Here is a 25844-nt window from a genome sequence, read left to right as displayed (position 1 = left end):
GCATGTGAGTACATGCAATAATACCTATAGTTCCTGCACTCAAAAAAAAAAAAAGTCATAAAAACCATGCATTACGCAACAAGGGTGAGGTCAGCTAATTAATGATGTAGTTAAAGCCCACATACTGCTTGTTTATTGAAAAATATATTATTGTATTATTTCCCATGGCTACCTACATATACTGTTTATCACAGTCTTTTGGGGTATTTGTTTATCTCCAAAAGAACAAATTTAGCCGTGAAATCACAAGCACTTGAAGATGGCATTATTTCACACACTACCAGCTGCAATAATTATTTTGGTTTCATAAGATTTCCTGACAAACAATATGATTGAAAGCAGATATGCACGCCCATTGCACTGGCTTCATATAATATAATTCAGATAACATAATCCTTTGAAGATCTACCATAAACTCCAAGCTGGTTCAGTGGTGCTTACAAGTCAGTATGATTCATTTCAAACCACAAGTCAAGTTTTTTTTTTTTTATTGTGTTAAATAACCAAATTCTCTGCAAAAAAAAAACTAAACAAAACCTACACTACCACTAGTTTGAGATCCACCAATCAGAGAAGAAACTGTTATTGGAAAGAGAAATGCCCACTCATGCAATGAAGTATTATAAATTGCATCTCAAACTACATTTATATTTGTATATAAAGTTTAAAAAGTGTATTATATAGACTGGCAGCCAAAAGTTTGGAATAATTATGTTTTTTAAATGTTTATCTGAAAGAATTCTCTGTAACGCTTTACTGTACGGTTCCATTTGTTGTTTAGTGCATTAACTAACATTAACTAACAATGCGCATTACATTTGTTATAGAATTTATTACTCTTTGTTAACATTAGTTAACAAAAATACAACTGTTCATTGTTAGTCAGTGTTAGCTCAGGTTCATTAAATAACCTTAAAGGGGTCATATGATGCGATTTCCTTTGTCCTTTCTCTTTGGAGTGTTACAAGCTCTTGGTGCATAAAGAAGATCTGTAACGTTGCAAAGAGTAAAGTCTCAAATCCAAAGAGATATTCTTTATAAAAGTTAAGCCACGCCTACCTAAAACGGCTCATTCTAACATGCCCCCACATGTCTACGTCACGTTGTGGGAAGATTTGCATAACGCCGCCCAAATGTTCACGCATAGAAAGAAGGCGTAACTTTAATTCTTGCTGTTGCTGCCACTGCCATGCCATGGAGTCACTGTGTGTTTCGTTGCGAAAGCGAAACTACTTTGTTTGGCCTTCCAAAAGAGGACACAACTAGAAATCAGTGGTTAAGTTGTATTTACAACACTGTTTCAGAACAGTTCAACCCAAATATTCAGATGTGTGCTGTGCATTTTATGGAGGATGAGGACTGTTTCCTGAACCAGTAGCCTACAACGTGTAAAAAGACAGTATATGTCATTATAATCAGTAATTATGTCCCCACTGGATGCAACAAATGCCTAATTTGTAATGGGTTTTATTGGTTTTGTCTCGTCCTGCTGGGAGACGGCATCACAGTATGTTAAGGGGTGTAACATTTCCGTGACACGCTTGAGGTATTCAATCACAACGCACTGGATAGATAGCCAAACGGAGCACACCTCGCTTTTTTAACGATGAGCTTTGTAAAAATCGACGCGTTTCAGAAAGGCGGGGCATAGAGGAGAAACAATAATGTACATTATATGGAAAATAATGTTTTTTTTAACCTTAAACCACATAAACGCATTGCATTACACCAAATACACAAAATAATGTTCTTTTTAGCAACGTCATATGACCCCTTTAATAGAAACAACTTTTGATTTTAATAATGTATTAGTAAGTGCTGGAATCAACATTAACTAAGATTAATAAATGCTTTAAAAATATTTTTCATTGTTAGTTTATGTTAACTAATGTGGTTAAATGTATAGTTCAGCCATGAAATTCTACTTGCGTTCTATGGTTCATTTAATTCAATGTTTCCAGCCAATCGGATTCACGTACTCATTACCGTTTACCTATATAACCATGATGTATTCAATGGATGCTAAATCTGCGCACTATGCAAGTCCTCATCTTAGCCCACCGCCTCCCCAGCACCACCCACCTAGATCTGCTACGGGGGATCTTCTAGACCAAACCTATGCATGTTCTTTTAACATTAATAAAGATTTTATAATCTGTACCGAGAGTTGTCATGACTGAACTAATGGTAGCAAATGGAACCTTACTGTAAAGTGTTACCGAATTCTCTTATGCTCGCCAAGGCTGCATTTATTTGATTAAAATACAGAAATATGATTTAAATGTATTATTACTCCAAATTATTTTTATATACTGACTTGAAAACACTATGAAGAAAATGCATGGGGAAAATCCTTTACCAAAGGCTACTGTAAAAGTGGGTGTTCACTGCTGAACTCCATTAGTAATGATTACGTCTTTTGATAAAGAACAGGAAAAGTCCTACATTGAGTACATTACATATGTGTACCCTAAGGCCATGCCATTGTGTGATAGTGCGCATGTACATTACACATCACTGTTGAGTTTGAATAGGGGTCGGCAAGAGGCCCTCTATACATGCCATCATCAAGGCGTGTTAATACAGAACCTGAGGGTCAAACTGTGTGGTTGAAGGGAGAGATAGAGATAAATGAAGGTTTCCTCCTCTTCCTCCATCAGACATGTCCCACCAGCCCACTGATTGATGCCTCGTGAATAGAGATGCTTCTCACAGGCAGTGAGCAAACATAGCTAAAGAGAGTTTGTTACAATTTGTTCTTTTTAAGCTGTATTGTGTGAAGCAGACAAAGCCTTTCCCCGCAGCATTGCTTCAGAGTGGATTGCTGCTAGCCTCAGCAAGCATCAGCCTTATAAAATCAATTTACACTTAGCATGTCACTGATTTTTACTAATTAGCATAACTAATATGACCTTCTTGTCATCTATCTATTGTATTTATGGGTGGGACTTTCTCAATCTAAAAAGCAATTGATTGGACAAAAATCTGTGGTGCAGGATGAGTCATCAGTGTTTTTGGTCTGTTTTCCCGAAAGACAACGACTATACATTTTAAATACCCATTTATGCAACATTTAAGAGTAAAGTAGCACATGGACTAAGGCATAAAACTAAAAGCTACTATTTTCATTTCATGGGGTCATTAAAGTGGCTTAACTGTTATAGCTCAAATTGTAAATGAAAATTCACTGCTTTATTGTTGAGATAGAGAAGTATATAAATTACCTGTGGCACGTGTAACCTGAATATCCAGCTGGACCAAAGCCAAAATCTGGACACTGATTAAATGACCTGCAGTTTGGACTTGTTTTTGTCTCTCAGAAGCATGAAATCCTTAACTTGTCTTTGCATGAATCGTGAATTATGGCTTTTTCTCTCAACATCTATACTACATTTACCTCACCATCATTAGTTTATTCAGAACTGCTTTATATATTGGACTAGCTGTTTGTTTATAGCTTAATTTTTCTCATTGTGTTCTAGTCTCCTTCAACAGACAAAACAAAAGCCCAGTCTCTGGTTGAAGCTCAGCTCATGTACCTTTAAGTGAGATGTTTGTTCTGGGCTGTTTGGGATACAACAGAGCAGGACAGCATGATCCACGGTAGTAATTGAGGTCAGGATTCTCGCCAAGGACATGGGTGGAAATTTCAACATGTGAAATGATTGACCAGTCACTATATTATGCAATGCACTGTCGATGTTATTCGGGAACTTTGTGCAGGTATTTATTCTCATGATCAAGTTTGTTTTGTAGGTTTAAGCACTTTTGTTATATGTTGTTAGTGCGCAGAAGGTTTTGATTAAGTTGTCTTTGGGTGCTGATCTGAGACCAGTTCTGTGGTTTCTCTTTTGAAGGTTACGATCAGAATTGGGCTGAGACAAAGCTGGTCCTAGATCAGAGGGCACTGTCTGAAGACGAATAGGAAGAGAGTTGTTACATGCATGATGGGAAATGATATGTTTCCCAACTGTAGATCAAAAGAACAAAGCTAAACCACAAGTAGTAAACAGCCTCTGAGTTTCACATGTGCCAGAGCTGCTGAATTGACATTGACAAGGCTACAATAACTTCAATATAAAACACACAAAATGAAAGAATGAGAAAGAGAAAGAGAAAACAAATAGCAAACACAAAATCGTTTTACAGCAGTCAAGCCCTAGTTATCAGAGTCAGGCCGTGATGAGAGTGCAGGTCATTTCTAATTTATAGCTTTCACGGAAAGACGACAAACCGAACTGTATTATGTGACCTTCAGTCCATTGAGGTGTGTTTGCCAATCAGACTTTCAGGTCATGATAATACGTTGTTGGGAACCGTGCAGTCAAATGGTGATTATGAGAGACAGTGTAAGAAGTGCCACATTATTGTTCTTCTTTACTTGTCCAGTGAGGGAAAGGAATCACATGCACAACCCACATGAGTCATGACTGGAAAAGTATCAGTTTCCACCCATAACGACTTTGAAACGTATCAGCTTGCCTAGGTAAAAGGCTGACAGCTTTTTGAATGAACTTTACATCTTCGATCATCTTTCTGTCTATCTGTCCATCCATCCATCAGTCTATCTATCCCTCATCTGTTTGACTATCTATCTATCCACCTGTCTGTCCATCAGTCTATCTCTCCTTCATCTGTCTGTCTCTCTTTCCACTTTTCTTTGGATGGAAAACATCAGCCTTGTTCTTCTAAGAAGAAAACAAAATGCACTTTTAATTTTAACAGAGGCAGATTGAGCCTCAGATCTCATTAAATCAAGTTTATATAGATAAAAACATAAAGTATGTACAATATGAATAAATATGGCAAGTGCCCTAAAAGGAAACAGTCTAATCAGTCCACACAGCTACAGTATATGGGCTTTGTGTTCTAGGACAGCATGGCCTTGATTGGGCTGTACCACCTGGTGGTGCGGTCAACCTGTCCTCACAAACTGTTCGTAAATCCACTGGGATTACATCTCAAAACCCGAGAGGTCATGTGAAACAATCATTAGTAATGATGCAGAGCCCCAGGAGAATGTGATGTTTCTTCATAATATAGCTGAATGGCTGAGTCATCTCACTCGTGTGGTGAAATTGAGAATGTGATTCAACCTACTCCTGAAACATTTTGGTGATTGTTGAGAAAAGAACTCAAATTATAATAGGAGAACGATATAGTGGGTTGTTCAATGTGTGGGACTCTGAGTTTCATTTAAATTGTCTGCATTTTGCAGAAGTACTTGGTATTGTACGGTCAGGCAAACCAGTACATAATGTGATGTATTATGGAGTAATAACGCTCAAAAATGTTAGGTGTATCTTATACCGATTATTGAATTACAGACCAAGTGCAGATTATCAAAAAATTTAAAATAAGACCATAGAGCATAATTGTAAATAAATTATATTTTAAAATTAATCCTTTTTGGTTGTACTTTCTTCCATTTGGGGTTTGAGGCAGCCATCTTGTGAAATTGGAACTGCTGTCTTGTCATTATGCTGTGATAGGATTTGCCTCAGAAACACTGCATGAAACGCAAGAACACCCAGTATTGAAAGAAAATGTAAAGTAATACAACTAGATGGCTCTCTGAATGCCATGTAGACTTGCTCTCAATGAACACTTGGAACTTTCCAGAGAAGTCTATTGTGAATAGGACTGAAAGAGAGTACATACTTTCCCACAGGAGAACAGTGCATCATTAGAGCTGAAGTGGTGGGCTTCAGCCCTTTCTTTACTCCTCTCCTGCTTTCATATGAAAAAGATTAAGTAACTTTTGAAACACTGATCTCAATTTTCACCCCCACAGTCTGTTTGTGAAATGCAGGAATATGAATATATTTTCCAGTCTGGGATTTTGTGCCTGAGCGTTACTTATTTTGAAATGTTTTGTCACTTCCAGGCCCAAGGAGTCTTTGACTCAGTGGAGCCAACTGTATAAATATTTTACAGTATTGTTTCCAATCTATATGGGGGCTACTCCAGCAACATAAGATAGACCTATTATAGCAACCATTGCTTTCTCATAGAGTAGATAATATGAAATACGGTTGATTTTTACAACCTAAACGTGTAAAAAATTTTTACACTTATAAAGAGGGAAATAAGAGTGAACTCTTGGAAATGGCTTGCAACTGACTACAACAGAATGGATAAACCAAGATGTCATGCCTCAGTGAGACAATCCTATATGCTCTTAGATATACTGTATATATTATGCAGTAAACAAAGACAAGGAATGAAATCACATCAATAATAATAATAATTGTTATTTCAGTTCAACTTTATACAAATATTATGCTGATAATATATATTTGCAATTAATAGCCTAATAAAAATGCTAAATAGAAGCATTTTCACTATAGGGATCTCACACTGTACATTAGAAATCCTGTTAAATTACAATAATACAAAAAAAATGTGGGATTGGAGTCATTACAAAACTGATTTGAGTGGGAGGGTGAGGGGGAATCTTTAGTAATTTTACCATTTACATGATATATGTATATATTATTTTAAAAATAGACTCCATTCTCACACTTATCAATGCATGTCTTATACATGAATTTAGATTCTGAGTGAAGTTTATTTTATAGGCCTACTTTTTAAAAGTTTGGTGGGGGCAAGTAAGGCAGTGCACTCCGGGACACGTCGCCATCCAATGAGTGCGCGCCGGTTCGGTGACGTTGCCATACGCTACCGGCCGACACGCCCCCAGCATGGATACAATCAGCTCTAATCGGCGCACAGCATACTGTCACCTTAACGTTGTGATGACTACAGCCACAATGGGAGTTTTGATACTTAATCCAGACAAGTTTTCAGAGCTCTCATCGCCGGAAACGTATCTCTAAAGGACGAAAGCAGTCGGTGTGGCACGCTCACGGCTCGATCTCGCATGATTTACATGCAGGATGTCAGTGTTGCTGAAAAGCCGGTAAGATAGTGCAAAGTGAGTTTGCTTATGTGAGCTGCCTATTCAGCATCACACAAAGGGATCTACTGAGTTCAGATTGGGTTTGAATGTCATAAAGAAACAACTTCTACTCGTCAACGAAATGGATCACTTCGCAGCTGAGTGCCTTGTGTCAATGTCCAGTCAAGCAATTGTCCACGGTCCAAAAGGGAACCGAGAGATCAAGCCCGAAACTGCGGCTGCACAGAGGAATGGAGAAGAAACCAAGGAGCCTTTGAAGGACAACTCATCTCTTTTTGTGGTGGCGAGAATTCTGGCGGATTTTAATCAACAGACCCCCACCAATTTTGCCGAGCAGGCAAAAATAAAGGAGGAGAGCACGCCACCAACAGCAACCCTAACCAGAGATGATGGGAACTCTGCCACACCTACCACCACCATCACCGGCTACCCTGCTCTTAAACAAAGAAGCAAACGATCCAGGGGTCGAATTGAACAAGAACCCCCACAGAAAAAGCACAAATGCCACTATTCAGGTTGTGAAAAAGTTTATGGCAAATCGTCCCATCTCAAAGCCCACCTAAGGACACACACAGGTCAGTTTCCATTCCTGCCAAGTGTAATTGCCGTTTCGCAGATCCAATGTAAACATCGCGACATTTACGCATTCGCACACTTTGGGCACACTGTGTTCCGCACAAGTTCAGTTTTTACTTGATTGGACAACTGTTGTGTTGCCGTGATAATCTTTATTAAACATGAATTTACTGTAACTAGTCGTTTTAAAGGAAATAAATTGTTATTCGCGGTAAGTAGCATCGTACTGTCACGCCCACTATGAGGAAACTATACGGTAAACAGCAACTGTTCTTCTCCCCCGGTGCCTCCTATTTGAGCCAACTCAACACACACATGCCCAATAAACCAGTTTTCAGTGTCGAGTTAAAAGCACTTTATTGGCACGATTGTTCTGCGTACAATATTATCAGCGCATTAATGCACCCAATAAAACGGTGACAGAAAAAAACATAAATAAAATAAAGTGGCAGGAATGTCAATAAAAAAATAATAACAGTGACAACAATGTACTATAAAATAAACATTCAACAGAAAAAAAAACTATTTACAACATGTGTGCGCGCGTGCCCATGCACACAGACACATTTGTACTCTATACATTCAATACCTTCGCACAAAAATCTGCTCGCAGTTAAATCGAACACATTGAAACAGCAACTGTTCTTCTCCCCCGGTTCCTCCTATTTGAGCCAACTCAACACACACATGCCCAATAAACCAGTTTTCAGTGTCGAGTTAAAAGCACTTTATTGGCACGATTGTTCTGCGTACAATATTACCAGCGCATTAATGCACCCAATAAAACGGTGACAGAAAAAACATAAAATAAAGTGGCAGGAATGTCAATAAAAAAATAATAACAGTGACAACAATGTACTATAAAATAAACATTCAACAGAAAAAAAAACTATTTACAACATGTGTGCGCGCGTGCCCATGCACACAGACACATTTGTACTCTATACATTCAATACCTTCGCACAAAAATCTGCTCGCAGTTAAATCGAACACATTGCTGGCGCAAAAAGTGTCGGCACCCCATGATGTAATCGCTCATAAAAGTCTTGTAGGCTATAGTTTCAGGAGGCGATGGTGGTAGTTTGCGAAAGTCACTGGCAATAGCGCTCGGTGCAGACAACAAACGCCTTAGAAAGTCCAAAAACAGCAGGTTCGCGCATATTTGGGTTTTCTTTGCGTTAGTCCTTTGGATATATGCAAGGGGGGTTAAAAAAAAATGAATAAAATATGGGGGTTGGTGAGACTTCTGCGGTTGCTTGTTTGACTGTTAAGCTCTTTGTTGTGATGTGCCACACCCCCGTCGGACAGAATGCCAGCTGATCTGGCCAGCAACAGACTCGACCAGCCGAGCGCTGAACCGCGCAGAGAACCCGCCCTCAGCGCTGACCTCAACGCCTTCATAATTGACGGTTGGGTTGGAAAATACAGTTAGAAAAGTAATTGTACGTTCTGCTGCGCATTTTCACGCGTCGTGACGTGTATTGCTGCTGTTACCATTTTATTAATGCCTTGTTGTTGTCACTTCAGGCAATAGATGGACCTTTTGACAGGAAACCCTGCTCTAAATTGAAACATTCTTGACACCTAAAGGTATTGTAGCGTCAGATCAGAGATAAACCGCAGAAGTGTAAATTGTGTCAGGGTTTTTCGATACACACCCCTGGTTACTAAAAATAATGAATGTTCAGACAGTGCAATGTGTTTTATCAGGCAAAATAGATCAGATTGAGTCGTCTGGTGTCAACTGATACACTCAGTTCTTTATCATCATCTCTGCATATTTTATGAAATGTAGAAATTTAAGAATTTGTAATTGGAAAGCACATGGTCGAGCACAGCTATCTGAATATTAGGGGAGGAGACGTGTCTATTTTGATTACAATGGATGTGCAATACTGTCTTTGAAAATTTGTAGGTTTGCACAGTCATTTATAGATTTTAAGGTAGACCGTATTTACTGTGCAAAATTGATAGCTGTTGTGTTAGCATTGAAATTAAAGCACTGCTGCAAAAAAATCTAGAAATAATATATAACAAAATCTAAATAAACTAGTTGTCCTCACTAATCCAGAACCTAATTAATCAACTGTAATGACTCATCCCTTGTGGTTATTGTGTTCTGAAAATTTGGCCTACTTGCTTATGATGACCTAACGTTACCATTTTGAACCGTCTTCTTTGAAATTACATCAGGTAGAAGAAAAAAAACAGTCAGAATGTACTACCAATAATGCTTGATGGGACAACTGTTGTTTGTGGACAAAAAGACAAAATCTTGTCAGGATTTGCTGCAATGAATAGCATATCTTGTGAAGCAGGACTACCCCAAAACCTCTCCTTGACTTTAAAATAATACATAATGTATATAGTGTGGGTTGACTGGATTTTTGGTACAAAAGGCTTGTACAGTATATAATATATAACTTTAAAGCTTTGAAGTACTCAAGGTGGGCATGTCGTCTACTTTGCTTGATAATACGTTGGGTCTTTTACAGTATATATAATGGAATCTTTATGACTCAGAACACATCACATACCACCCTGCATTCTGTCATATTTTTCTGTAAAACTCCAGCTTCAGTTGTGTTCCATGGTGTTGGTGTTGGTTATGTGTCTGGTTTTGTGATGACATGTCAAAGTAAGTCATTTAGAGCAGATAAACAGCTCAGTTCATCGTTTGTGGTGAATTTGTTTATAGTGTGTATTTAAGACCTCCCTCACTTCCTGTCTTTCAGTTGGGCTGTTCTCTAAATTGCAGACTTTAGACTGGGTTTCACTGTAGTCACCAGTCTGCGATCGGACCATGATTCGGTTAAACAATGAGTGTTCCATCTCATTTGTTTTGGTAATCAGAGAATGTGGGTCATTTAAATTCAGCAGCCCAGGCTCAGCCAACCTGCTCCGTTCTGGGCGCCTTTCTTAAGCACTCAGCAAATTTTCCATCAGTCTCTACCAATGGAGCAAAGAGAAGATGGATCTTTCTCTCAGCAATGCACTGCTTTTGAACTGAAAGGGGAACACAGAGTCATAAAAACAAACTTGGGGAGACAAAAGAACTGCAGACCTCATCTGACTTCAGAAAATGCTCTGAATTTCCTGCTGGTTCTGGTTTGAATCCTGCTTTGAATCATTTGTCTTAATCCAGCTAGAATTGGGCACAGAAAGTTGCATCCAGCTTTTTACTTTAGTGTCGCCAATGGAGTCGTATACTGTAGCGGTAGGATAACAGTTTGGGCTCTGGGGCTTTCCTTCATTCGCAGAGATGCAGTCACACTAGTCAAACTGCTTTCGTGAAAACAATTAGTCATTTCTGAAAAATGCAACAGGTCTTGATTCTTGTTTCTTATTTTTGCATTTTTCTGTCTTAGCAACTTAGGAATAAAGTGTAACTAATTATTTTTCATTTGTTTGCTAGACCTTTTCAGTGTTCTCGTGTTATTCTGTTGAACGAGTAGGTCCAGGGGAAAGGGGGAGGGCTCGAACCATCACAAGTGCAAGCTTGCTGGAAAAAGAAGGCGTTTTATGATGGAGCTGGAGCAGATGTACTGTCATGATCAAACGGCACAGAAATGTGGCAAAGGGCTCCACTTTGAAATGCACTGCAGCAAATGCAGTTGTTTAAACAGCAATGGAAGGAACTTTTAACTTTGTACTTCTGAAGACTATACAATATTGCATTAGTATAGATAACTATGTCAGTGCAAAGTCTTTTTAAGTGTTATTTCCCTCCCCAAGAATTTGTTACTAGCTCACATAACTTTGTAAAGCACTTGTTTGCGGACTGAAATGACCCTTTTCATCTTGCTTACTGCCTTAAACCACATACGTTTGCCAAGCCCACAATTTTAGGTTCTGGGTCTATTTGTAGCTTTGTTTTCTTTTTAAAGAAAGACTATGTATTGTAAGTGCTTGCCCTCAGCAATTCTGTGGTCACCTGTGGTAACATAGTGTCCCTCACTGAGATAAGTCTGGTAAAATAACCTTCTTATGACCTTTCGAGAGGACCTTTTCAGTTTAGTCTGGCTGTACTGGCATGGCCTCTGTTGTCTGGGTGCATCCTGAACTTTTATCTCCACTTTGTTAGAGTTTATTATCATGTTAAGATTAGTTCATGGCCTAGGAGCATCAAGAATAATATTTTTATTTGATGTTTTATGGCTATGCCCAGTCTCAAGGCAAAAAAGAAGGACACACAGGAAAGTTGGAAAGGGTAGAAAGAAAGGAAAATATTCCAACTAGCATGTGGCTGGATAAGGAAGGGCTCATTAATCATCCTTATAAACACAGATGGACAGATTGAGAGAGATGCTTGGTTTGCATTTGATGAGTTGTTAACTGTAATGGTGCACAATATGCTTGCAGATGATAATTTATAACATTCTCATTACTTTATTAAGCCACAGTTGACTTGTGACGAGAAAAGGAACCTGTGGTATTCATACGCAGATGAAATGGGTGTGGGGCAATCCGGGAACAAAACAAAACAATTTTCACAAACCTGCAAGTTTCGGTTCAGGAAGAAGAAGTGACATGGCTTGAGAAGACTGCCAAGGCCATGGTTGTGACATTCTGGCTGTTAGCTATGCACAAAAGACTTGGTGTCCTTTCAGTGCATGTGACTTTTCTCATAAGTGTAGTTCCTCTGAAAGTGTTTTGCATGCAATACCTGACTTGAATAATTCTTGCTCAAAGTGAAACTGCTGTATTAGTACTTATACCTCAACAGCATTAGATTTCTACACATTTAAAGATTTAATGTAATGCAATAAAGCATTGTTTTCCTTTCAGCATTGAAGGAATATTTTGGGTTCAATTTAAGTTAAGTGCAAACAACATAATGTTGATTACCTCAAAATATAAATTCAACTCGTACCTCATTTTATAAAAAAAAAAAAAGTAAAAATCAAGGTTACGTGAGGTTTACATATCTTACAATAGAGAATTAGAGAATTTAAAGCAGAAAAATACATAATTTTCTACTATTAAAACTTGTGTTGCGCTGTAAATCAGTTTAAATTAAGTCATTTTAGGCTTTTACCGATTTAAGTGTCATCTTGGCAACAGACTGCATGTAAATTTATGCAAAAGAGTAGTAAGCCATTACTACTTACAAACCATTACTATTACATGCACACTAAAATCAGGTTTCCATCTGTATTGGTTTTGTCTTGTGGGAATACTATTGAATCCGGGAGTATTTTAAAGTTTCTGAATTGGCCCCATTCACTCCTGTTGAAAATCAACATTATGCCACAAATGCTGTCGATTGATCTTAACTTGTACTGAACCCAGAATATTCCTTTAACTAGCCTGCATTCAATTAACTCACTTTCCCATTAAAAGTTTTAAGGTATGGTATTCACCAGACTTGTGTTTGTTATAATTCTCTTCCAATACTTTTTGAAAGTTAAGGCTAAATGAAACAGTTCATTAGGTTCACAAATTGCTTTCAATGGCAAACCCATGACGAACCCTCGTGATCAGAATGGGTACATGTGGCCCCTGTCTTCTGGGTTAATCTCCCTCGCCCCATAATCTAATCTGCTCCCTGCACAACTCCATAATGTCATCTGGGCCCAGTTCCTAGACTCATTATCCTGATTGGGCTTCTCAGGACCTGTATCACTAGTTCTTATACTCATGGGAATATCTCCAGGGGAGTGGAGGGGCATGTTACCACATCAAGCCACTAAGTACTTCAGAGAGTCTTGAATATTGATAGCATGCCTCAGATCACACTGTTGCACGATGTGCTATGCAAGGGAGATTAAATGAGATCACCTCCTAGGCCTCAGAGGTTTTTGTAATCCTCCGCTGCATTGAGATTGTAAGTATGAGCAAGTGGAGCGGTGGGACATAGAAGATGAGAGCGAATGTGGTACACAAATTGCTCATTGTGCTGAGTGGGTTGGTGAAGAGAAGGGGAACACAGCTAGGTCGAGGGTCTAAGGTTATCAGACAGCTTTGTCTGATCTCCTGCAAGTATGAGGAGGTGGGGTTTCTCTCTGTAACCCGAAATGCTATGGAGAATAGGAGAAAACAGATTTTGACGAGCAAGACTGGCTAAAGCAGCTTTGTTGGGGGAAAGATGCTAATAGGTAGATTGTGCCACCAAAGACAGGACGGGATTTTAACAAACTGATGACCCTTACCTAATATTAACGAGATTGTTCAAATTAAAACATTGAATTTTGAATCCTAACTCAGCCTGATGTAGTCTATTGTCTACTTTGCCTATTATGAAACACATGGTTATTGAACCACTATGGATAGGGTCATCAGTAAAGGTCATGCTGCCACTGTGTGTGGCTAGTACGCATTAGTTTCAATCACCAGCAGCACCCTTCTTTATCATGCACATAAGCAAAGCCCATAATGACATATTTCACTGTTGATTAGCTTTTTTGTTTGGCCCGTGAACTCTTATGTTCCTTACGTGACCCTTTGTATTGTCTTCTAGAGTCCCGGGAGATACAGTAGTGTGCACAATGTATAGATGGTATTGTTTTGCTACAGAATTCGTTGTATGTACAAAAGCAGTGTACGTGGTCAAATGTTCTCACTTGAACAATAGATCAGACATTGGTTCAAGTGCGAATTAAAGCAGCGAGTTCCTAGAACACCCTCCTCCCAGGTTTATAGCAAATACATGCAAAATTAACCTGACTCGTCAGCCATTTTTCTTTCCTCTGTGCTGGGCTATTTACAGACGTGGCATCCTGTGCAGTCATCCTGCCCGTGGTTCAGGTGGAAGGTTTGGATGGGTGGGACCTGGGCACTTCTACCCTGTGCTGGGCACAGTGCCAAGGCTGGGACGGGGTGGGGTTCAGTGTGAGGGGGATGGCTTCACAACAGGGACTCTACTCTCTCTGTCTAAAACTATATTCCGTTCCACACCCCTGGCCTGCTACCTTGTAACCAGAATATGTTAGGGTGCTTTCACACCTGTAGATCGATCGCTTTGTTTCGAAACGGGGATTAAAATTATTACAATGTTGCTTTTTATTCTTGGTGCGGTTCGCTTTCACACGGCAATGTTTCTAAACGCGAGTAAACTGTTCTCTTATTGGTCAAAGTTTCACAATTTATTTTCCGGGATTCCACTTAGCTGTCACTCACAGCTGTCATCTGTCAGGATGGAATGACAACAGCTTCGCGGGCTTATTGTTGTTGTTTTTTATTGTTGTTGATGCCGTTATATTAATTTATCACTTTGAGCAGGAGTCCAGGATTCATAGAGAAAACATTTTTAAAATGCATCTACTAGGAAGAAGAGCAATAAGACGGCATTATATAATGGAAAAAGTGCACTTTGATTTTGAATGGCGAAGACGTGCTCACCCACAGACATTCACATGGTTCATTTTGAAGTATTAGCAAAATAACAAAGCTAATGCTTTTCATGGAACTTACGTAATTACCCATTATACATTGTGATATAGCCTGGTTCGTTGGTTCCATTAGATCGGATTGCTTTCTCACTACAACCGAACCGCTCCAGAGTTCGTTTTCAATCGAGCCGAGACCACCTCGAGGCGATCTCGGACCGATAGTTTTGGCACGGATCCGAGCGCGATTGCCATGGTCACATATGCCCAAACGAACCGAACTAAGTGGGGAAATGCGCCAGGTTCCGAAACAACGGGCCAGGTGTGAAAGCACCCTTAGATGCCCAAGTGGGCATTTGCCATTCAGGATATGCACCAGCTAGTTAATTGGGAATGATGTTATGCAGGGATCATATGAGTTTTATATGTGCCCCTATGTTTATGTTTGAGAAAAGATTAGTATAAACGGAAGTTAAAAGATATTAGCTATGCTAGGTAATTGGGTAACTATTTTAGGTCACGTTGTAAAATGTCAAATGTTGTGACTACTCAAAAATGTAATATTTGATTAAAAAAAATGTCTAGTTTTTTTTAAACCATATGAACCCAAAATAAATGCAAAAGTTAAATATGTTGAGTACATATGTTTTTGTGGACACTCTTCACGCCATTTAACCATTTATCTATGTGCATCAGTTCTGTCCATATAGCATGTTTCTTTTCTGATTTTTACTGTCAGCCTCCTGTGTGAGTGGTGGAAACCATGCTTTGGTGCATCTCTCTCTCACTCAAATATGATAGGCTGAAGCCCCCTGGGTGTTTCATCATGCACTCATCCACCCTTTTGCAGGTAGCCCTCACTGAGGGGAATACAGTTCTCTTATTTTTTATTCAGATGAAGAAAAGCATACAGTCTTTAGCTGCTATATAAAAATAAATCAGACTTTACCATACATTATACCAAGTCAGTCATAGTTAACTCACCGTAGAGTTGGTATTAGGCCACCGCTTCCTATAAGTACCTTTCATACTCTGCTGAACTTATGTATTCTTTAGTTAGCTTTGGCAGAGCCTTATAAAAGCAAGTCTGTTCATACCTAACCATCCCCCCATTGCCCTGTGTCTTCTCCCCCCACCCATAAGGGCGTAAGGTGACAGAACTACTGAAGCGTTGTATAGTTTGAGCTCTTTTGCTTTCTTACATTTACTATGTATGGGTGTCGATTTCTCTGTGCAGGAAGAAGGGGATCTGGAGCTAGTGTGGAGCTAAATTTTCAGCTTCCTGAAGCATGAGCCGCCAGCTTAGGGTCTCACGCAAACTCTGCGTGGGGTGCTAACACTGCAATTTGTGGGTGGGGATGTACTGTACGGAAAGGCAGAAGTGTGGGGGTGGGTACGGGGTAGGATCCGTTGTCAAAGCACTCCACTGATGTAGGTCACTTGCTCAGCTGCATCTGCTGGCAATCTGTTTTGGTGATTCTCTGCAGTAGCAGTGCATGCATTTGGGTTTTTGAGATGAGGATTGAGGGGAGAAACAAAAAGAAACTGAGAGAGAGGTTGTTTTCTGCTGTGTGCCAGAGCCTTGGTTGCCTCCCAGGCTTTTATATTTTATAGTTAGATGTTTGATACCTTACTGTCTAATAAACCTGTATATGGAGGATCCGGGCCTGTGCTCTTCCAGGCCTGGCTGCGGGATGAAAAGGATCATTCAGTGGACAGTCATGGGGGAAGGGTTGGCTTGGTGGTTTCGAACAGAGAGGATCTTACTGTGTCAGTGGTGCCTACTCAAGGTAAACCTTTAGGAACTAAATATGTTCAAAGAATAGTTCACCCAAAAATTAATGTTTAGATCATTTATTTAAACGGAATTACTTTTGTTTCAACAAAAAAGTTTTTGTCGATGAAAGTCAGTGACGCCCAAAATAATATGGGACCCCACTGACTTTCATTGTATTGACAAATAAAGCACAGACATTTCTGAATGAAGAAAGAAATTCATACAGGTTTGCATCAACATTTTGGGATGAGCTATCCGTTTAAGTTTTGCATCACTCAAGGAAGTAAACAAAGCCTCAAATAGCTTTGACTAATGCTTATGTGGTTGACAAAATAAATTAACCAGTTGGAGAGAGGACAGTTTGTCCTTAAAGCGTGGGATTTGAAAAGAGAAATCTTGTTCAAGATCAGCCTTCATTAGCATCTTTTGTTATTACCCATTTAATGTATACTCTTTTTACAGTATAAAAATAAAATTTAGCACAGTGTTCTGACATTTAGCAGACTTTGTCTGTACATGAATGTCAGAGCAGTGGGTGACCCCACCCACCTGCTCTTGCCTGTTACCATTCACGTGCTTCAGCTGGCTACAGCTGTCTTGATGTAAAATGGAAGGTCCACTGGAAGGTCCATTTCAAAGCTGTGATGAGTAGAGCAAAGCTGTGAGATGCACTCCTCGTGAGGTGGGAAAATAGGGGGGAGGGGGACATAAATCTGCAGCAGTTGTGGCTGCTTCCTCATATAATGTGTCTTAGACCGTGTGTGCACATGTGCTGTAGAGACTGGGAGGAGTGAGTTATGTCTACTAGGCTTGGAAGGCTTGATTGAAATGCCTGATGGTGAAGGCTAAGGCCAGTACTATTGTTCACATTTCTCAACAGCATTAAAACCCTGGGAGGAGAATGTTCAATTGAAAGGCAAGTGGTTTTTAGTGTTTTTCATTAAAGACAATAGAGGATGATAAATTAAACATAGTTGCCTTCATCGCAATGTCTCTGGACAAGTCTGGCCCAGTCCTAATTGTTGCACCTGACCTAGCCATAATGTCTTTGTTACACCCACATCCATTAGCATTAATCCTCAGTTTCTCAAAGTCACTGGCACGAACAGAGTACTGAAAGCCTGATCTGACTCACCCAGTCTCAGTGTAGTTAGGCAACCCCGCATCCCCTCCCTCCATTTGCGCACACATATGTGTGGTGTACTTCTGTCTATTTTGTTCAATTCCCACAGTTGTCTCTAAATGCTGTAATCTGGGTCAAACCACCAGGAAAGTTTTTGGTCAGTCAGCAGTCTGCTCACTAGTCCTTCACGAGATTAATATGAAGTGTCTAATACAGATATGACGATAACGCTGCCTATTTGTTAAATTGCCCACAACTATAACATAAGTCCAAGCTATGTTTGTGCCAGACTTTGTGGTTTCTGGTCTCCATGGTGCGTTGCAGTCTCTGTGAACTCACTTCTTGGCAACCTCAGTTAGATGGAAGGTGTGACCCATATCTTTCTCCCAACTTGGATGCTGATGGGATTGCATACACTCCCAAAATTCCCTGATCCTATGGGGCAGTGATGAGATCATATCGGCAAGCATCTCAGCCCTGGTGGAACGGGGAAAGCTGGGTTGTTGGCAGAAGTTTGCTTTGCTGAGAGAAGCTGAGAACTTTATTGAAGACGGGTTTGGAAACTTTGAGATTAAGAAGAGGCCTGTCTGGGTCTCCAATGGCCCAAAGCAGTTTTGTCATTAACAATGTGGGCTTGAGCTGGCAGACTTCTGTATGACCCACCAGGAATAAATTACAACCTGCTAGTAAGTGCTGCAGCTACATTTGTGGTGCCATTTTAGAGATCAGCTTCTTATGGTTTTCCACAGATAATGAATCGGAGTAAGTGGTAGACCGGAGGCTAGGACACAGTGTGCCCCTGATTCAGAACGTCTGATCTAATTGGAATCACCATCGGCAACATCAGGATCTAATACATAATATATTAAAAGCATCATGTCTTGGTCTAGTTTACATCTCTATTTGTTGTATCACTTTTGCTTTGCCTCTGGCTAAAGATAACTGAAGGCACATGTGTACCATCTGTCAGATTATTGGCCAAAAACCTTGCAAAAAGGACTAATTCAAACCTTCTAGATCTTTATGGTTGGAACTAGGCCTTTTATACTTATCTAAGATCAGTTTCCACTGTCCTGGTCCTGACCTTAATTTTTGCAAGTCAAAATGAACAAATAGCACATGATTTCTACTATAAACTCTTGTCCTCCATTCTTGTCCTGCAAGGGATGTGTTCATATGGTGTCTAGAGGTTGAATGCAAAGTCTTCTTCTAATTACCTTACTAAAACATTTTCTCAGTCAGAACTGCTTTCCGAATGACAGCAGCTGACATTGGACTTGCAGACTATGCTAATTTCAGAGCATGTTCTAGGGCATCAAGTGTATATAGCCCTTGAGCAAGCTTTGAGAGTGCACTTTGAGCTCATGGTTATGAAGGATTTGTAAGACTTCCCACAGGAGGTCCTTAATGTCTGTCTTAATGTCTTCCTGCCTTTCTCATGTTGTGTCTGGCTGTTTCCATTCCTACCTACGTCTCAGCCTGCGTAAATGGCCTTACGGTTGAAGAAACCTGAGGAATTTTATCTCACCCACACAGAGATGCTGGTAACTCTTGTTGGAACAGGTGAGCGACACCAAGTCTCCTGGATCGACATTCAGTCTACACTTGTGTTGCTCAGATAGTGGCCTGATCAGATATCTGTGGCTTAGACTGTTCACCTCAAAAGGCCCTTTTCTCCTATTTCCTACAGATTGAAGGGAGTCTGAAGTTGTTCTTTCTTTGGGCCCTCTATGAAATTGAGCCATGGATTTGCGATGTGTTGTTATACTTGAGAGAAGGCATGAGCATGAGTTTATTTACTGACCCAGTGGCCCCAAAAGGGAACAGTTATGTAAAGCTGCTGTCTGTGACATAATGGCATAGCCTCTGAAGGGAAACACTGTTGCTCAGCTACCTTCGCTATGGGATGTCTGTACTAGCAACTGTGAGGTAATTGCTGCAAAGGGTAACTGGGTCACTGTGTTCATTAACACAGAGGTCGAATCTAAAGCTCTCCTATTTACTGGTCCCTGTTGCGAAAAAGAATTGGGCACATGCAGGGCTGGTTGCTCCACACCAAAGAGGGTGTAGCTCATCAGTGTGAAGACATGCCAGTGCCCATGCAACACAAACCACTTCAAAAAAGTCTCCTTTTGTACAAGTGCTAGGATGCAATGCTGTGAATAAATATATTGACCACAGGCAAGGGGATGAGTAAAGTTTACATAAATTTTGTTTTGCTGTTCCAGTATGACAGTATGGGTTAAGGCCTCACTATTGTTTTCCCAAAGGGACAAATAGGAGGAAGTGTCCTCAGTGTCCCTTTTGCATGGTTTTTGACATGGTAGATAGAGCCACAGCCACTTCCATCTGTTATGAAACTGTTACAGGCTGGACAGTGTGACCTTTTTACATAAGCCTACTTCAGAGCCACATAAAGAACACCCTCATTGGTGATAATAATATTCCTGGAAACATGTCCCACTTGAACTCTTAGTCATGTTCACACAATGCAAGCAGAAAATTTTAAGCATGGCAGTTCTGAATGGTCTTGTCTGTAGGTGATGCTTTTGTGTTGAGCATATACTTTGTATGCTAGCTGCCCAGCGCACTAGCCTCTGGTCTATTACAGTGAACTGCAAACGGTGTTATTGTTGACTAAAACCTAAAACTATTAAACATTGTTTCCTGTAATTAAAACAAATAATTACTAAAAAAAATAAAAATAAAATAAGATATAAATATTAGATGGGACAACTTAAACTTAAAAAACTTAAAATTGTTGCATTGACAACTAGCTGAAATAAGTTTAATTTGAAGTACTACAATGATTAAACTAAAAATGATTTAAAGCTATATATATATATATATATATAAAAAAAAACACATACAAACTGCACTAAAACTACTATTACTAAAACTAAAACTTAAAATGAAACCCACAAATATAAAAATAAAAGCTATTGAAATTATTAATACATTTAAAAATATATAGTATATAAATAATAATAAAATAGCACTGATCGCAAAGAGCAAAATTGTTGGTGATATTTTTTTTTTGGCCTTTTTTGTTTGTTTTGTGTGTTGATTTTCAAAACCTGCCTTATTCAACTGCTTTGCTCTCAGGAGAATTAGACTAACACCTGTGCATTGTATTGATGTCACTATTCACACCTTTGCAAGGCCCAGTCCTGTTCGTCTCCTTTTTTTAACCTGTGAAGTATTCATACTGTTGCAACTCTTACCTTTGTTGAGAAGCTCCTCACCACTCATAACTCACACTTTACAATATTGAGTTCCCACAGACTCTTTCATGTATTAATTAGACTGTAAATTACAGGTTGGCTCCTGTCATTGCTGAAGGGAGAATCTCAGACCATCCACCGCTCTGTCCCCATTCCTACTACGCTAATGTTAGATCTTGTGTATTTATGTTTAAACGCCACAATCATGACTAGATCCAGGATGTTTAAAAAAATTTAAAACAACATTGACCCTCTCAGATTAGTTCTCGTGGGTGTGACATGTTTGAAGGTTAGTGGATTTAAATTGTGGCATTGTATACTTACGGTATGTTTGGATAGGCTTGAATATGTGTGTGGTAAATGAGTATCAGATGATGTGTTTTTGTACCAATGAGTTATTTGCTTTACTTAGAGTGGGAGTGAGTGTTTTTGTGTGCGTAACTGTATTTTTTGTGATTTGTCACGTGGGTGTGTGTTGGAGGATATAATATATGACAGATACAAGTAAACCTAATCCTACACAGATTTTGTTATGGACACAAAGCTCATACACACGCATAATATATTTTCATGTGTGTCTGAAGGTTTTATTTGTTGACAACATAGCAAGGGTCTACATGTGAGGTGAATATGTCATCACATAGTACATTGTTGTGTGTTTGTGTGCATGGTGGGAGCAGGTCTGTCTGAAAGTGAGTGACAGGTCATAGATTTAGATGGAGGCAGTCTAGACTAGCTCTGCCTGCTGTTTCTCTCAATTTCTCAATCTTTTATAGTAGGGTGAAGGGACCCCAGCAAAGCTGTCATCCCACACATAAATTTGGCATCACGTATATGTTTCGTTTGAAGTTGTTTTCCATTGGGGCCTTTAGGGGAAACCACAAAACAAAGGCAGCAGCAAAAAGCTGTCTGGATGTCTGTGTACTTTGCCTGTTCTGTCTAATTTAACCAAGTAATGACTGACATGTCTGGCTTTTTTCTTTCCCGTTCTTTGCCTTTCAAAATTATGAAAAGTGCAGACATAGAACCCATATTCTATTCAACGGTGGTTTCAAGACCTTTGTGGTGGCACTGCTCAGGGAGGGAAAACTGCTGTTGAAAAGCTGGTAAAATAAGTAAAGCAGGTCTCACATTTGTGGGGGAAGACAACCAATGAAATGGAGCTAAAATACATGTTGTTTCTGACATGTGGGCCTTTGTGTGCACAAAGAAAGGTGTTGGTACCGCATTTACTCGACTGTGAGGAAACCACACTGAGATATAGGAACCCATCTGGCTTTGGGTAGATTTGTGTCAAAGCCCTCTTTTATTGCCTGAAGGGGAAGGGGTAGGGTATAATTTCCCATGCTTTTGGCTCACTGCTAGTTTCACTATTGAGTACAAGCTGGGGCAGGGTACCATAGTAAAGACCGTTAACCTGCCTAATTAAACTCGCTGTCTGGCTCTGCAACATGTGGTAATGGGGGGGTGGGGGGGGGGGGGGGGGGGGGAATACTTTACAAGGTCATTTTGAGATGTGTGCCAGTTCCAAATAAACCAATGAGTATGTGTTTGTGTGTCCATCAGTTATCTCAATAATGAGTCAGTAAATCCCATAAGCCTCTTTGGAGCAGTCAAAATGATACATGTCCCCCTAGTATTCTCATGATTCTCCAATTAGCATGATGCAATGCTTATGGGGCTGGAACATATGGTTTATTTTTAATGCTGTGCATTTCTGGTTTAATGTGTGGGCTTTTCACTCAGCTTAGCAACTGTAATAAAAAAAAACATAAAAAAAAATGTTTTTGCAGACTTTTGCTTCTATAGGAGAGGATTAGCATGCTCTCAAGAGCCGCTTCTAAATAGTTGTGCCACATTAGTTGCGCCTTTCACGTCTGGTTAAAGACTGCTCATTTTGGGATTTAAAAGCCATCCATGGAGGGTAAACCCTTGCGTGATCTGGATCTGAATGGTCTGGGTCATTCACTGCTTACCAAGAGAAACCGCAAAACTGCTTTTAGATCAGTTTAAAAGAGTATATTATACCAATGAGGCATGTCAGCACAGGCTTAATGGGGGTTGTGTAGAATAAAAAAGGCCGCAGTAGGACATTCTGTGCTGAAAGAGTTCATTGTCCACATAAGTGCTGGACTTGGTTCACATCAGTTGGCACCGCCACTCCAGTTTATCGCTGTTAGCGACGCATGGTGGTGTTTATGATGTGGCCTCTTTAACACCTTGTTTTTGGAGCAAGTTTACTTTTTCAATTCAATTTTTACAATTTACAATTTTCAATTCAATTTTTCAATTCAAAATTTCAACAATCAAATACTCTGAAGCACAGCTGCATCTCCTTATTCACAGATGGCACATTGGCCTATAACAGGAATTCACAGCTCTGGCCCTCAAGGTCCACTTTCTTGCAAAGTTTAGCTCCAGCCTTTATCAAACTCGCCTGCCAGTAACTTTCTAGTAATCCTGAAGGCCTTGATTAGCTTGTTCATGTGTGTTTCATTAGGGTTGGAGCTAAACTCTGCTGGAAAGTGGACCTCAAGGGCCAGTGTTGAGAACCCATGGCCTATAATCTGTAAAGAGTGTAAAATACTGTATAACTTTACAGTCTGTTTTGAAAACATCACGTATGTCTGAGCGATCATGAATGTGTATTGTAAACAATAACAGCTGTGTGTTCTGCTTTTTCTATGTGTTTGTCACAGGAGAGCGCCCCTTTCCCTGCACCTGGCCTGACTGCATTAAGAAGTTTGCTCGCTCTGATGAACTGGCACGGCACTATCGCACCCACACGGGCGAGAAGAAGTTCGGCTGCCCCCTGTGCGACAAACGTTTCATGCGGAGCGACCACCTGATGAAACACGCACGCCGTCATTCCGACTTCCAGCCGGCCATGCTGAAGAGGCAGCACGGCGGTGGCAATGCCACCGTCTCAAGCAGCACGCGTCCCGGCTCCCTCAGCGATTACAGTCGATCCGACGCCTCAAGCCCCACCCTTAGCCCCACCCTCAGCCCAGCCAACTCGCCTTAACCTGGCCGCACTTTCTTCCCACAGCGTCTGGGTCTCCAGGCTCATTTTTTTATTCCTCTCTATCCATAATTTTTTCCCTAAAAAATTACCGGCGTAATAAGCGCCCATGCTAAACCCTTCGCTTGCTGTGGTGTACTGTACTGTACATAACTGCTTCTTGTAGTGCAATTTTCTTGTGCAACCCCTAAAAGAGAAAACAAAAACAAAAAAGAAAATGCCTTTTCCACATGGCAATATTTACATGATGTACCATATGTCTGTATTTTTATAGCTTCTGGCCACAGCCTCTTTCCATTATGGGTTTTTTGTTGCTGTTTCTTTCATATACAACCGCTCTGTTCAAGTGAACTAAAAAGTTGAAAGGTTTGACAGGTAAAGATGTTTTTTTAATATAAAAACGGGTGAGGGAGAGGGGCACACACACCTCAGGATTCAGAACAGTTTTTTTCTCCTTTAATACTCACATTGACTGCACAATACAAGCATCACTTTACTCCGAAATTCAACAGAGGTTGAATTTTGCGCCCTGCTCAGGGATGGCCTCGTTAGCTTGAAAAAATGAACATGATGAAGATAAACATATGTTAAGAAACAGCCTTACACTTGGACAAAAGGAAACTTTGCACTCTTTTTTTTGAGTTGGTTTGTTTGTTTTCACATCAGGGGAAGCAAATTCTGGGTTTTAACAGTTATTCATACTTTTTTATTAATATTATTATAATTTTTTCAATCAGTCTTTTAATGAGAGTGGCAGAACTGCTCACCAGATACGAAGGGTTGGGGGGGGGGGGGAAATTCTGTCTTGAGACTGGAAATGACTTTATTTTCAACATCGCTATCTCCTGCTAACCCTGTAGGCACACAGAGCTCTGTTGGCCTGGGTCCATGTTTCAAAGGGAATCCTCTCAATATAGCTTGAATGTCATTATCAGTCCACTTTTACATGCTTGAGCCACCCAATGAGGAGAACAGACAGCACCACTTCTCTCAGTGGACTAAACTAAACTCCCCTTGAAAATTTGGAGGCTAAAGTTTCAAAGCAGCTGTTTCCTCAATAAAAACAGCACATTCATCAACTTCAGGGTTTTTCACTACAGTACGACATATTCAAAGGGACTTGTCTGGACGTACTCCTACTTCAGACTCAAATAAAGACAAAAAGCACATGAGCAGAATCCACCAAAGGGCCAAGGTGTGAACGAAAGAACAGAGTGTTTTTTTGTATTCTACCCAGAGGAAGAAGGGAGGGAGGGATGTTGGCATTCTCTCAGGTAACAGCAGAAGTCCTGGCCCTCTGCCCTCTGCAGAGATCCATCTACAGAGGCCTTCCACTTAGAAAACTGCATCATCCTACACAGGGCTATTCATAGCACACTAGCCAGGGAGACAAGAGCCATTATAGTGGAGCTTTACGCACTCTTGTCTCGCTCACTCTATCTGAAAAGGAGTGGGCGTGTGGGAGAGAAAGTTTGAAAGAAATAGATATCAAATCCACACACCGTGTCATGACCAGGTGCCATGTAACAAATATTGAAGTGACAATATTGCAGCCATATTTGAAACTTAATATATGACTATGTGAAGCTGGAATTTGGACCAGTGAGATTGCACTGTTGGCAGAGTTACACAGCAAAACAAACACATTTTTCAATTCAAAACCATGTGGTTGACAAAATGTCTTGTCAGGTATCACTTGACACGTGCCATTGCACCTGGTTAAGACTAGTGGTTGACCGATGTGCGTCTCTCAGTGACTGATGTAATACCGATATTTACAAAATAAAATTTAATGACAGAAAATGTAAAAAATGTTTACAATTATTTTCTTAATTTTAACATTATAGTTGAATAATTAATCGGATATATCAG

The 25844-nt window shown here is 40.0% G+C and overlaps 1 protein-coding gene across 1 annotated transcript; it reads left to right on the top strand.

The window, feature by feature from the left end:
- Nucleotides 1-6715: 6715 nt before the first annotated feature.
- On the top strand, nt 6716-24360 carry LOC107550220 (Krueppel-like factor 13). Its single transcript, XM_016231462.1, has 2 exons — nt 6716-7497; nt 23650-24360. Exons 1-2 carry the CDS (start codon nt 7044-7046, stop codon nt 23973-23975), a joined length of 780 nt encoding a protein of 259 aa, XP_016086948.1. The 5' UTR covers nt 6716-7043; the 3' UTR covers nt 23976-24360.
- The last annotated feature ends 1484 nt before the right edge of the window (nt 24361-25844 follow it).

This window comes from Sinocyclocheilus grahami, unplaced genomic scaffold (genome assembly GCF_001515645.1).
Source record: "Sinocyclocheilus grahami isolate Dianchi unplaced genomic scaffold, SAMN03320097.WGS_v1.1 scaffold392.1, whole genome shotgun sequence".
Lineage (NCBI taxonomy): Eukaryota > Metazoa > Chordata > Actinopteri > Cypriniformes > Cyprinidae > Sinocyclocheilus > Sinocyclocheilus grahami.
Note: the sequence above shows the minus strand (reverse complement) of the source record. Positions and strands in the feature narration are given on the sequence as shown.

Bases quoted from the DNA above. Each gene is read 5' to 3' on its own strand.
- LOC107550220 (XM_016231462.1), top strand. From the start codon at position 7,044: ATGGATCACTTCGCAGCTGAGTGCCTTGTGTCAATGTCCAGTCAAGCA. The intron at 7,498-23,649 runs GTCAGTTTCCAT...TGTTTGTCACAG, and splicing joins CCACCTAAGGACACACACAG to GAGAGCGCCCCTTTCCCTGC.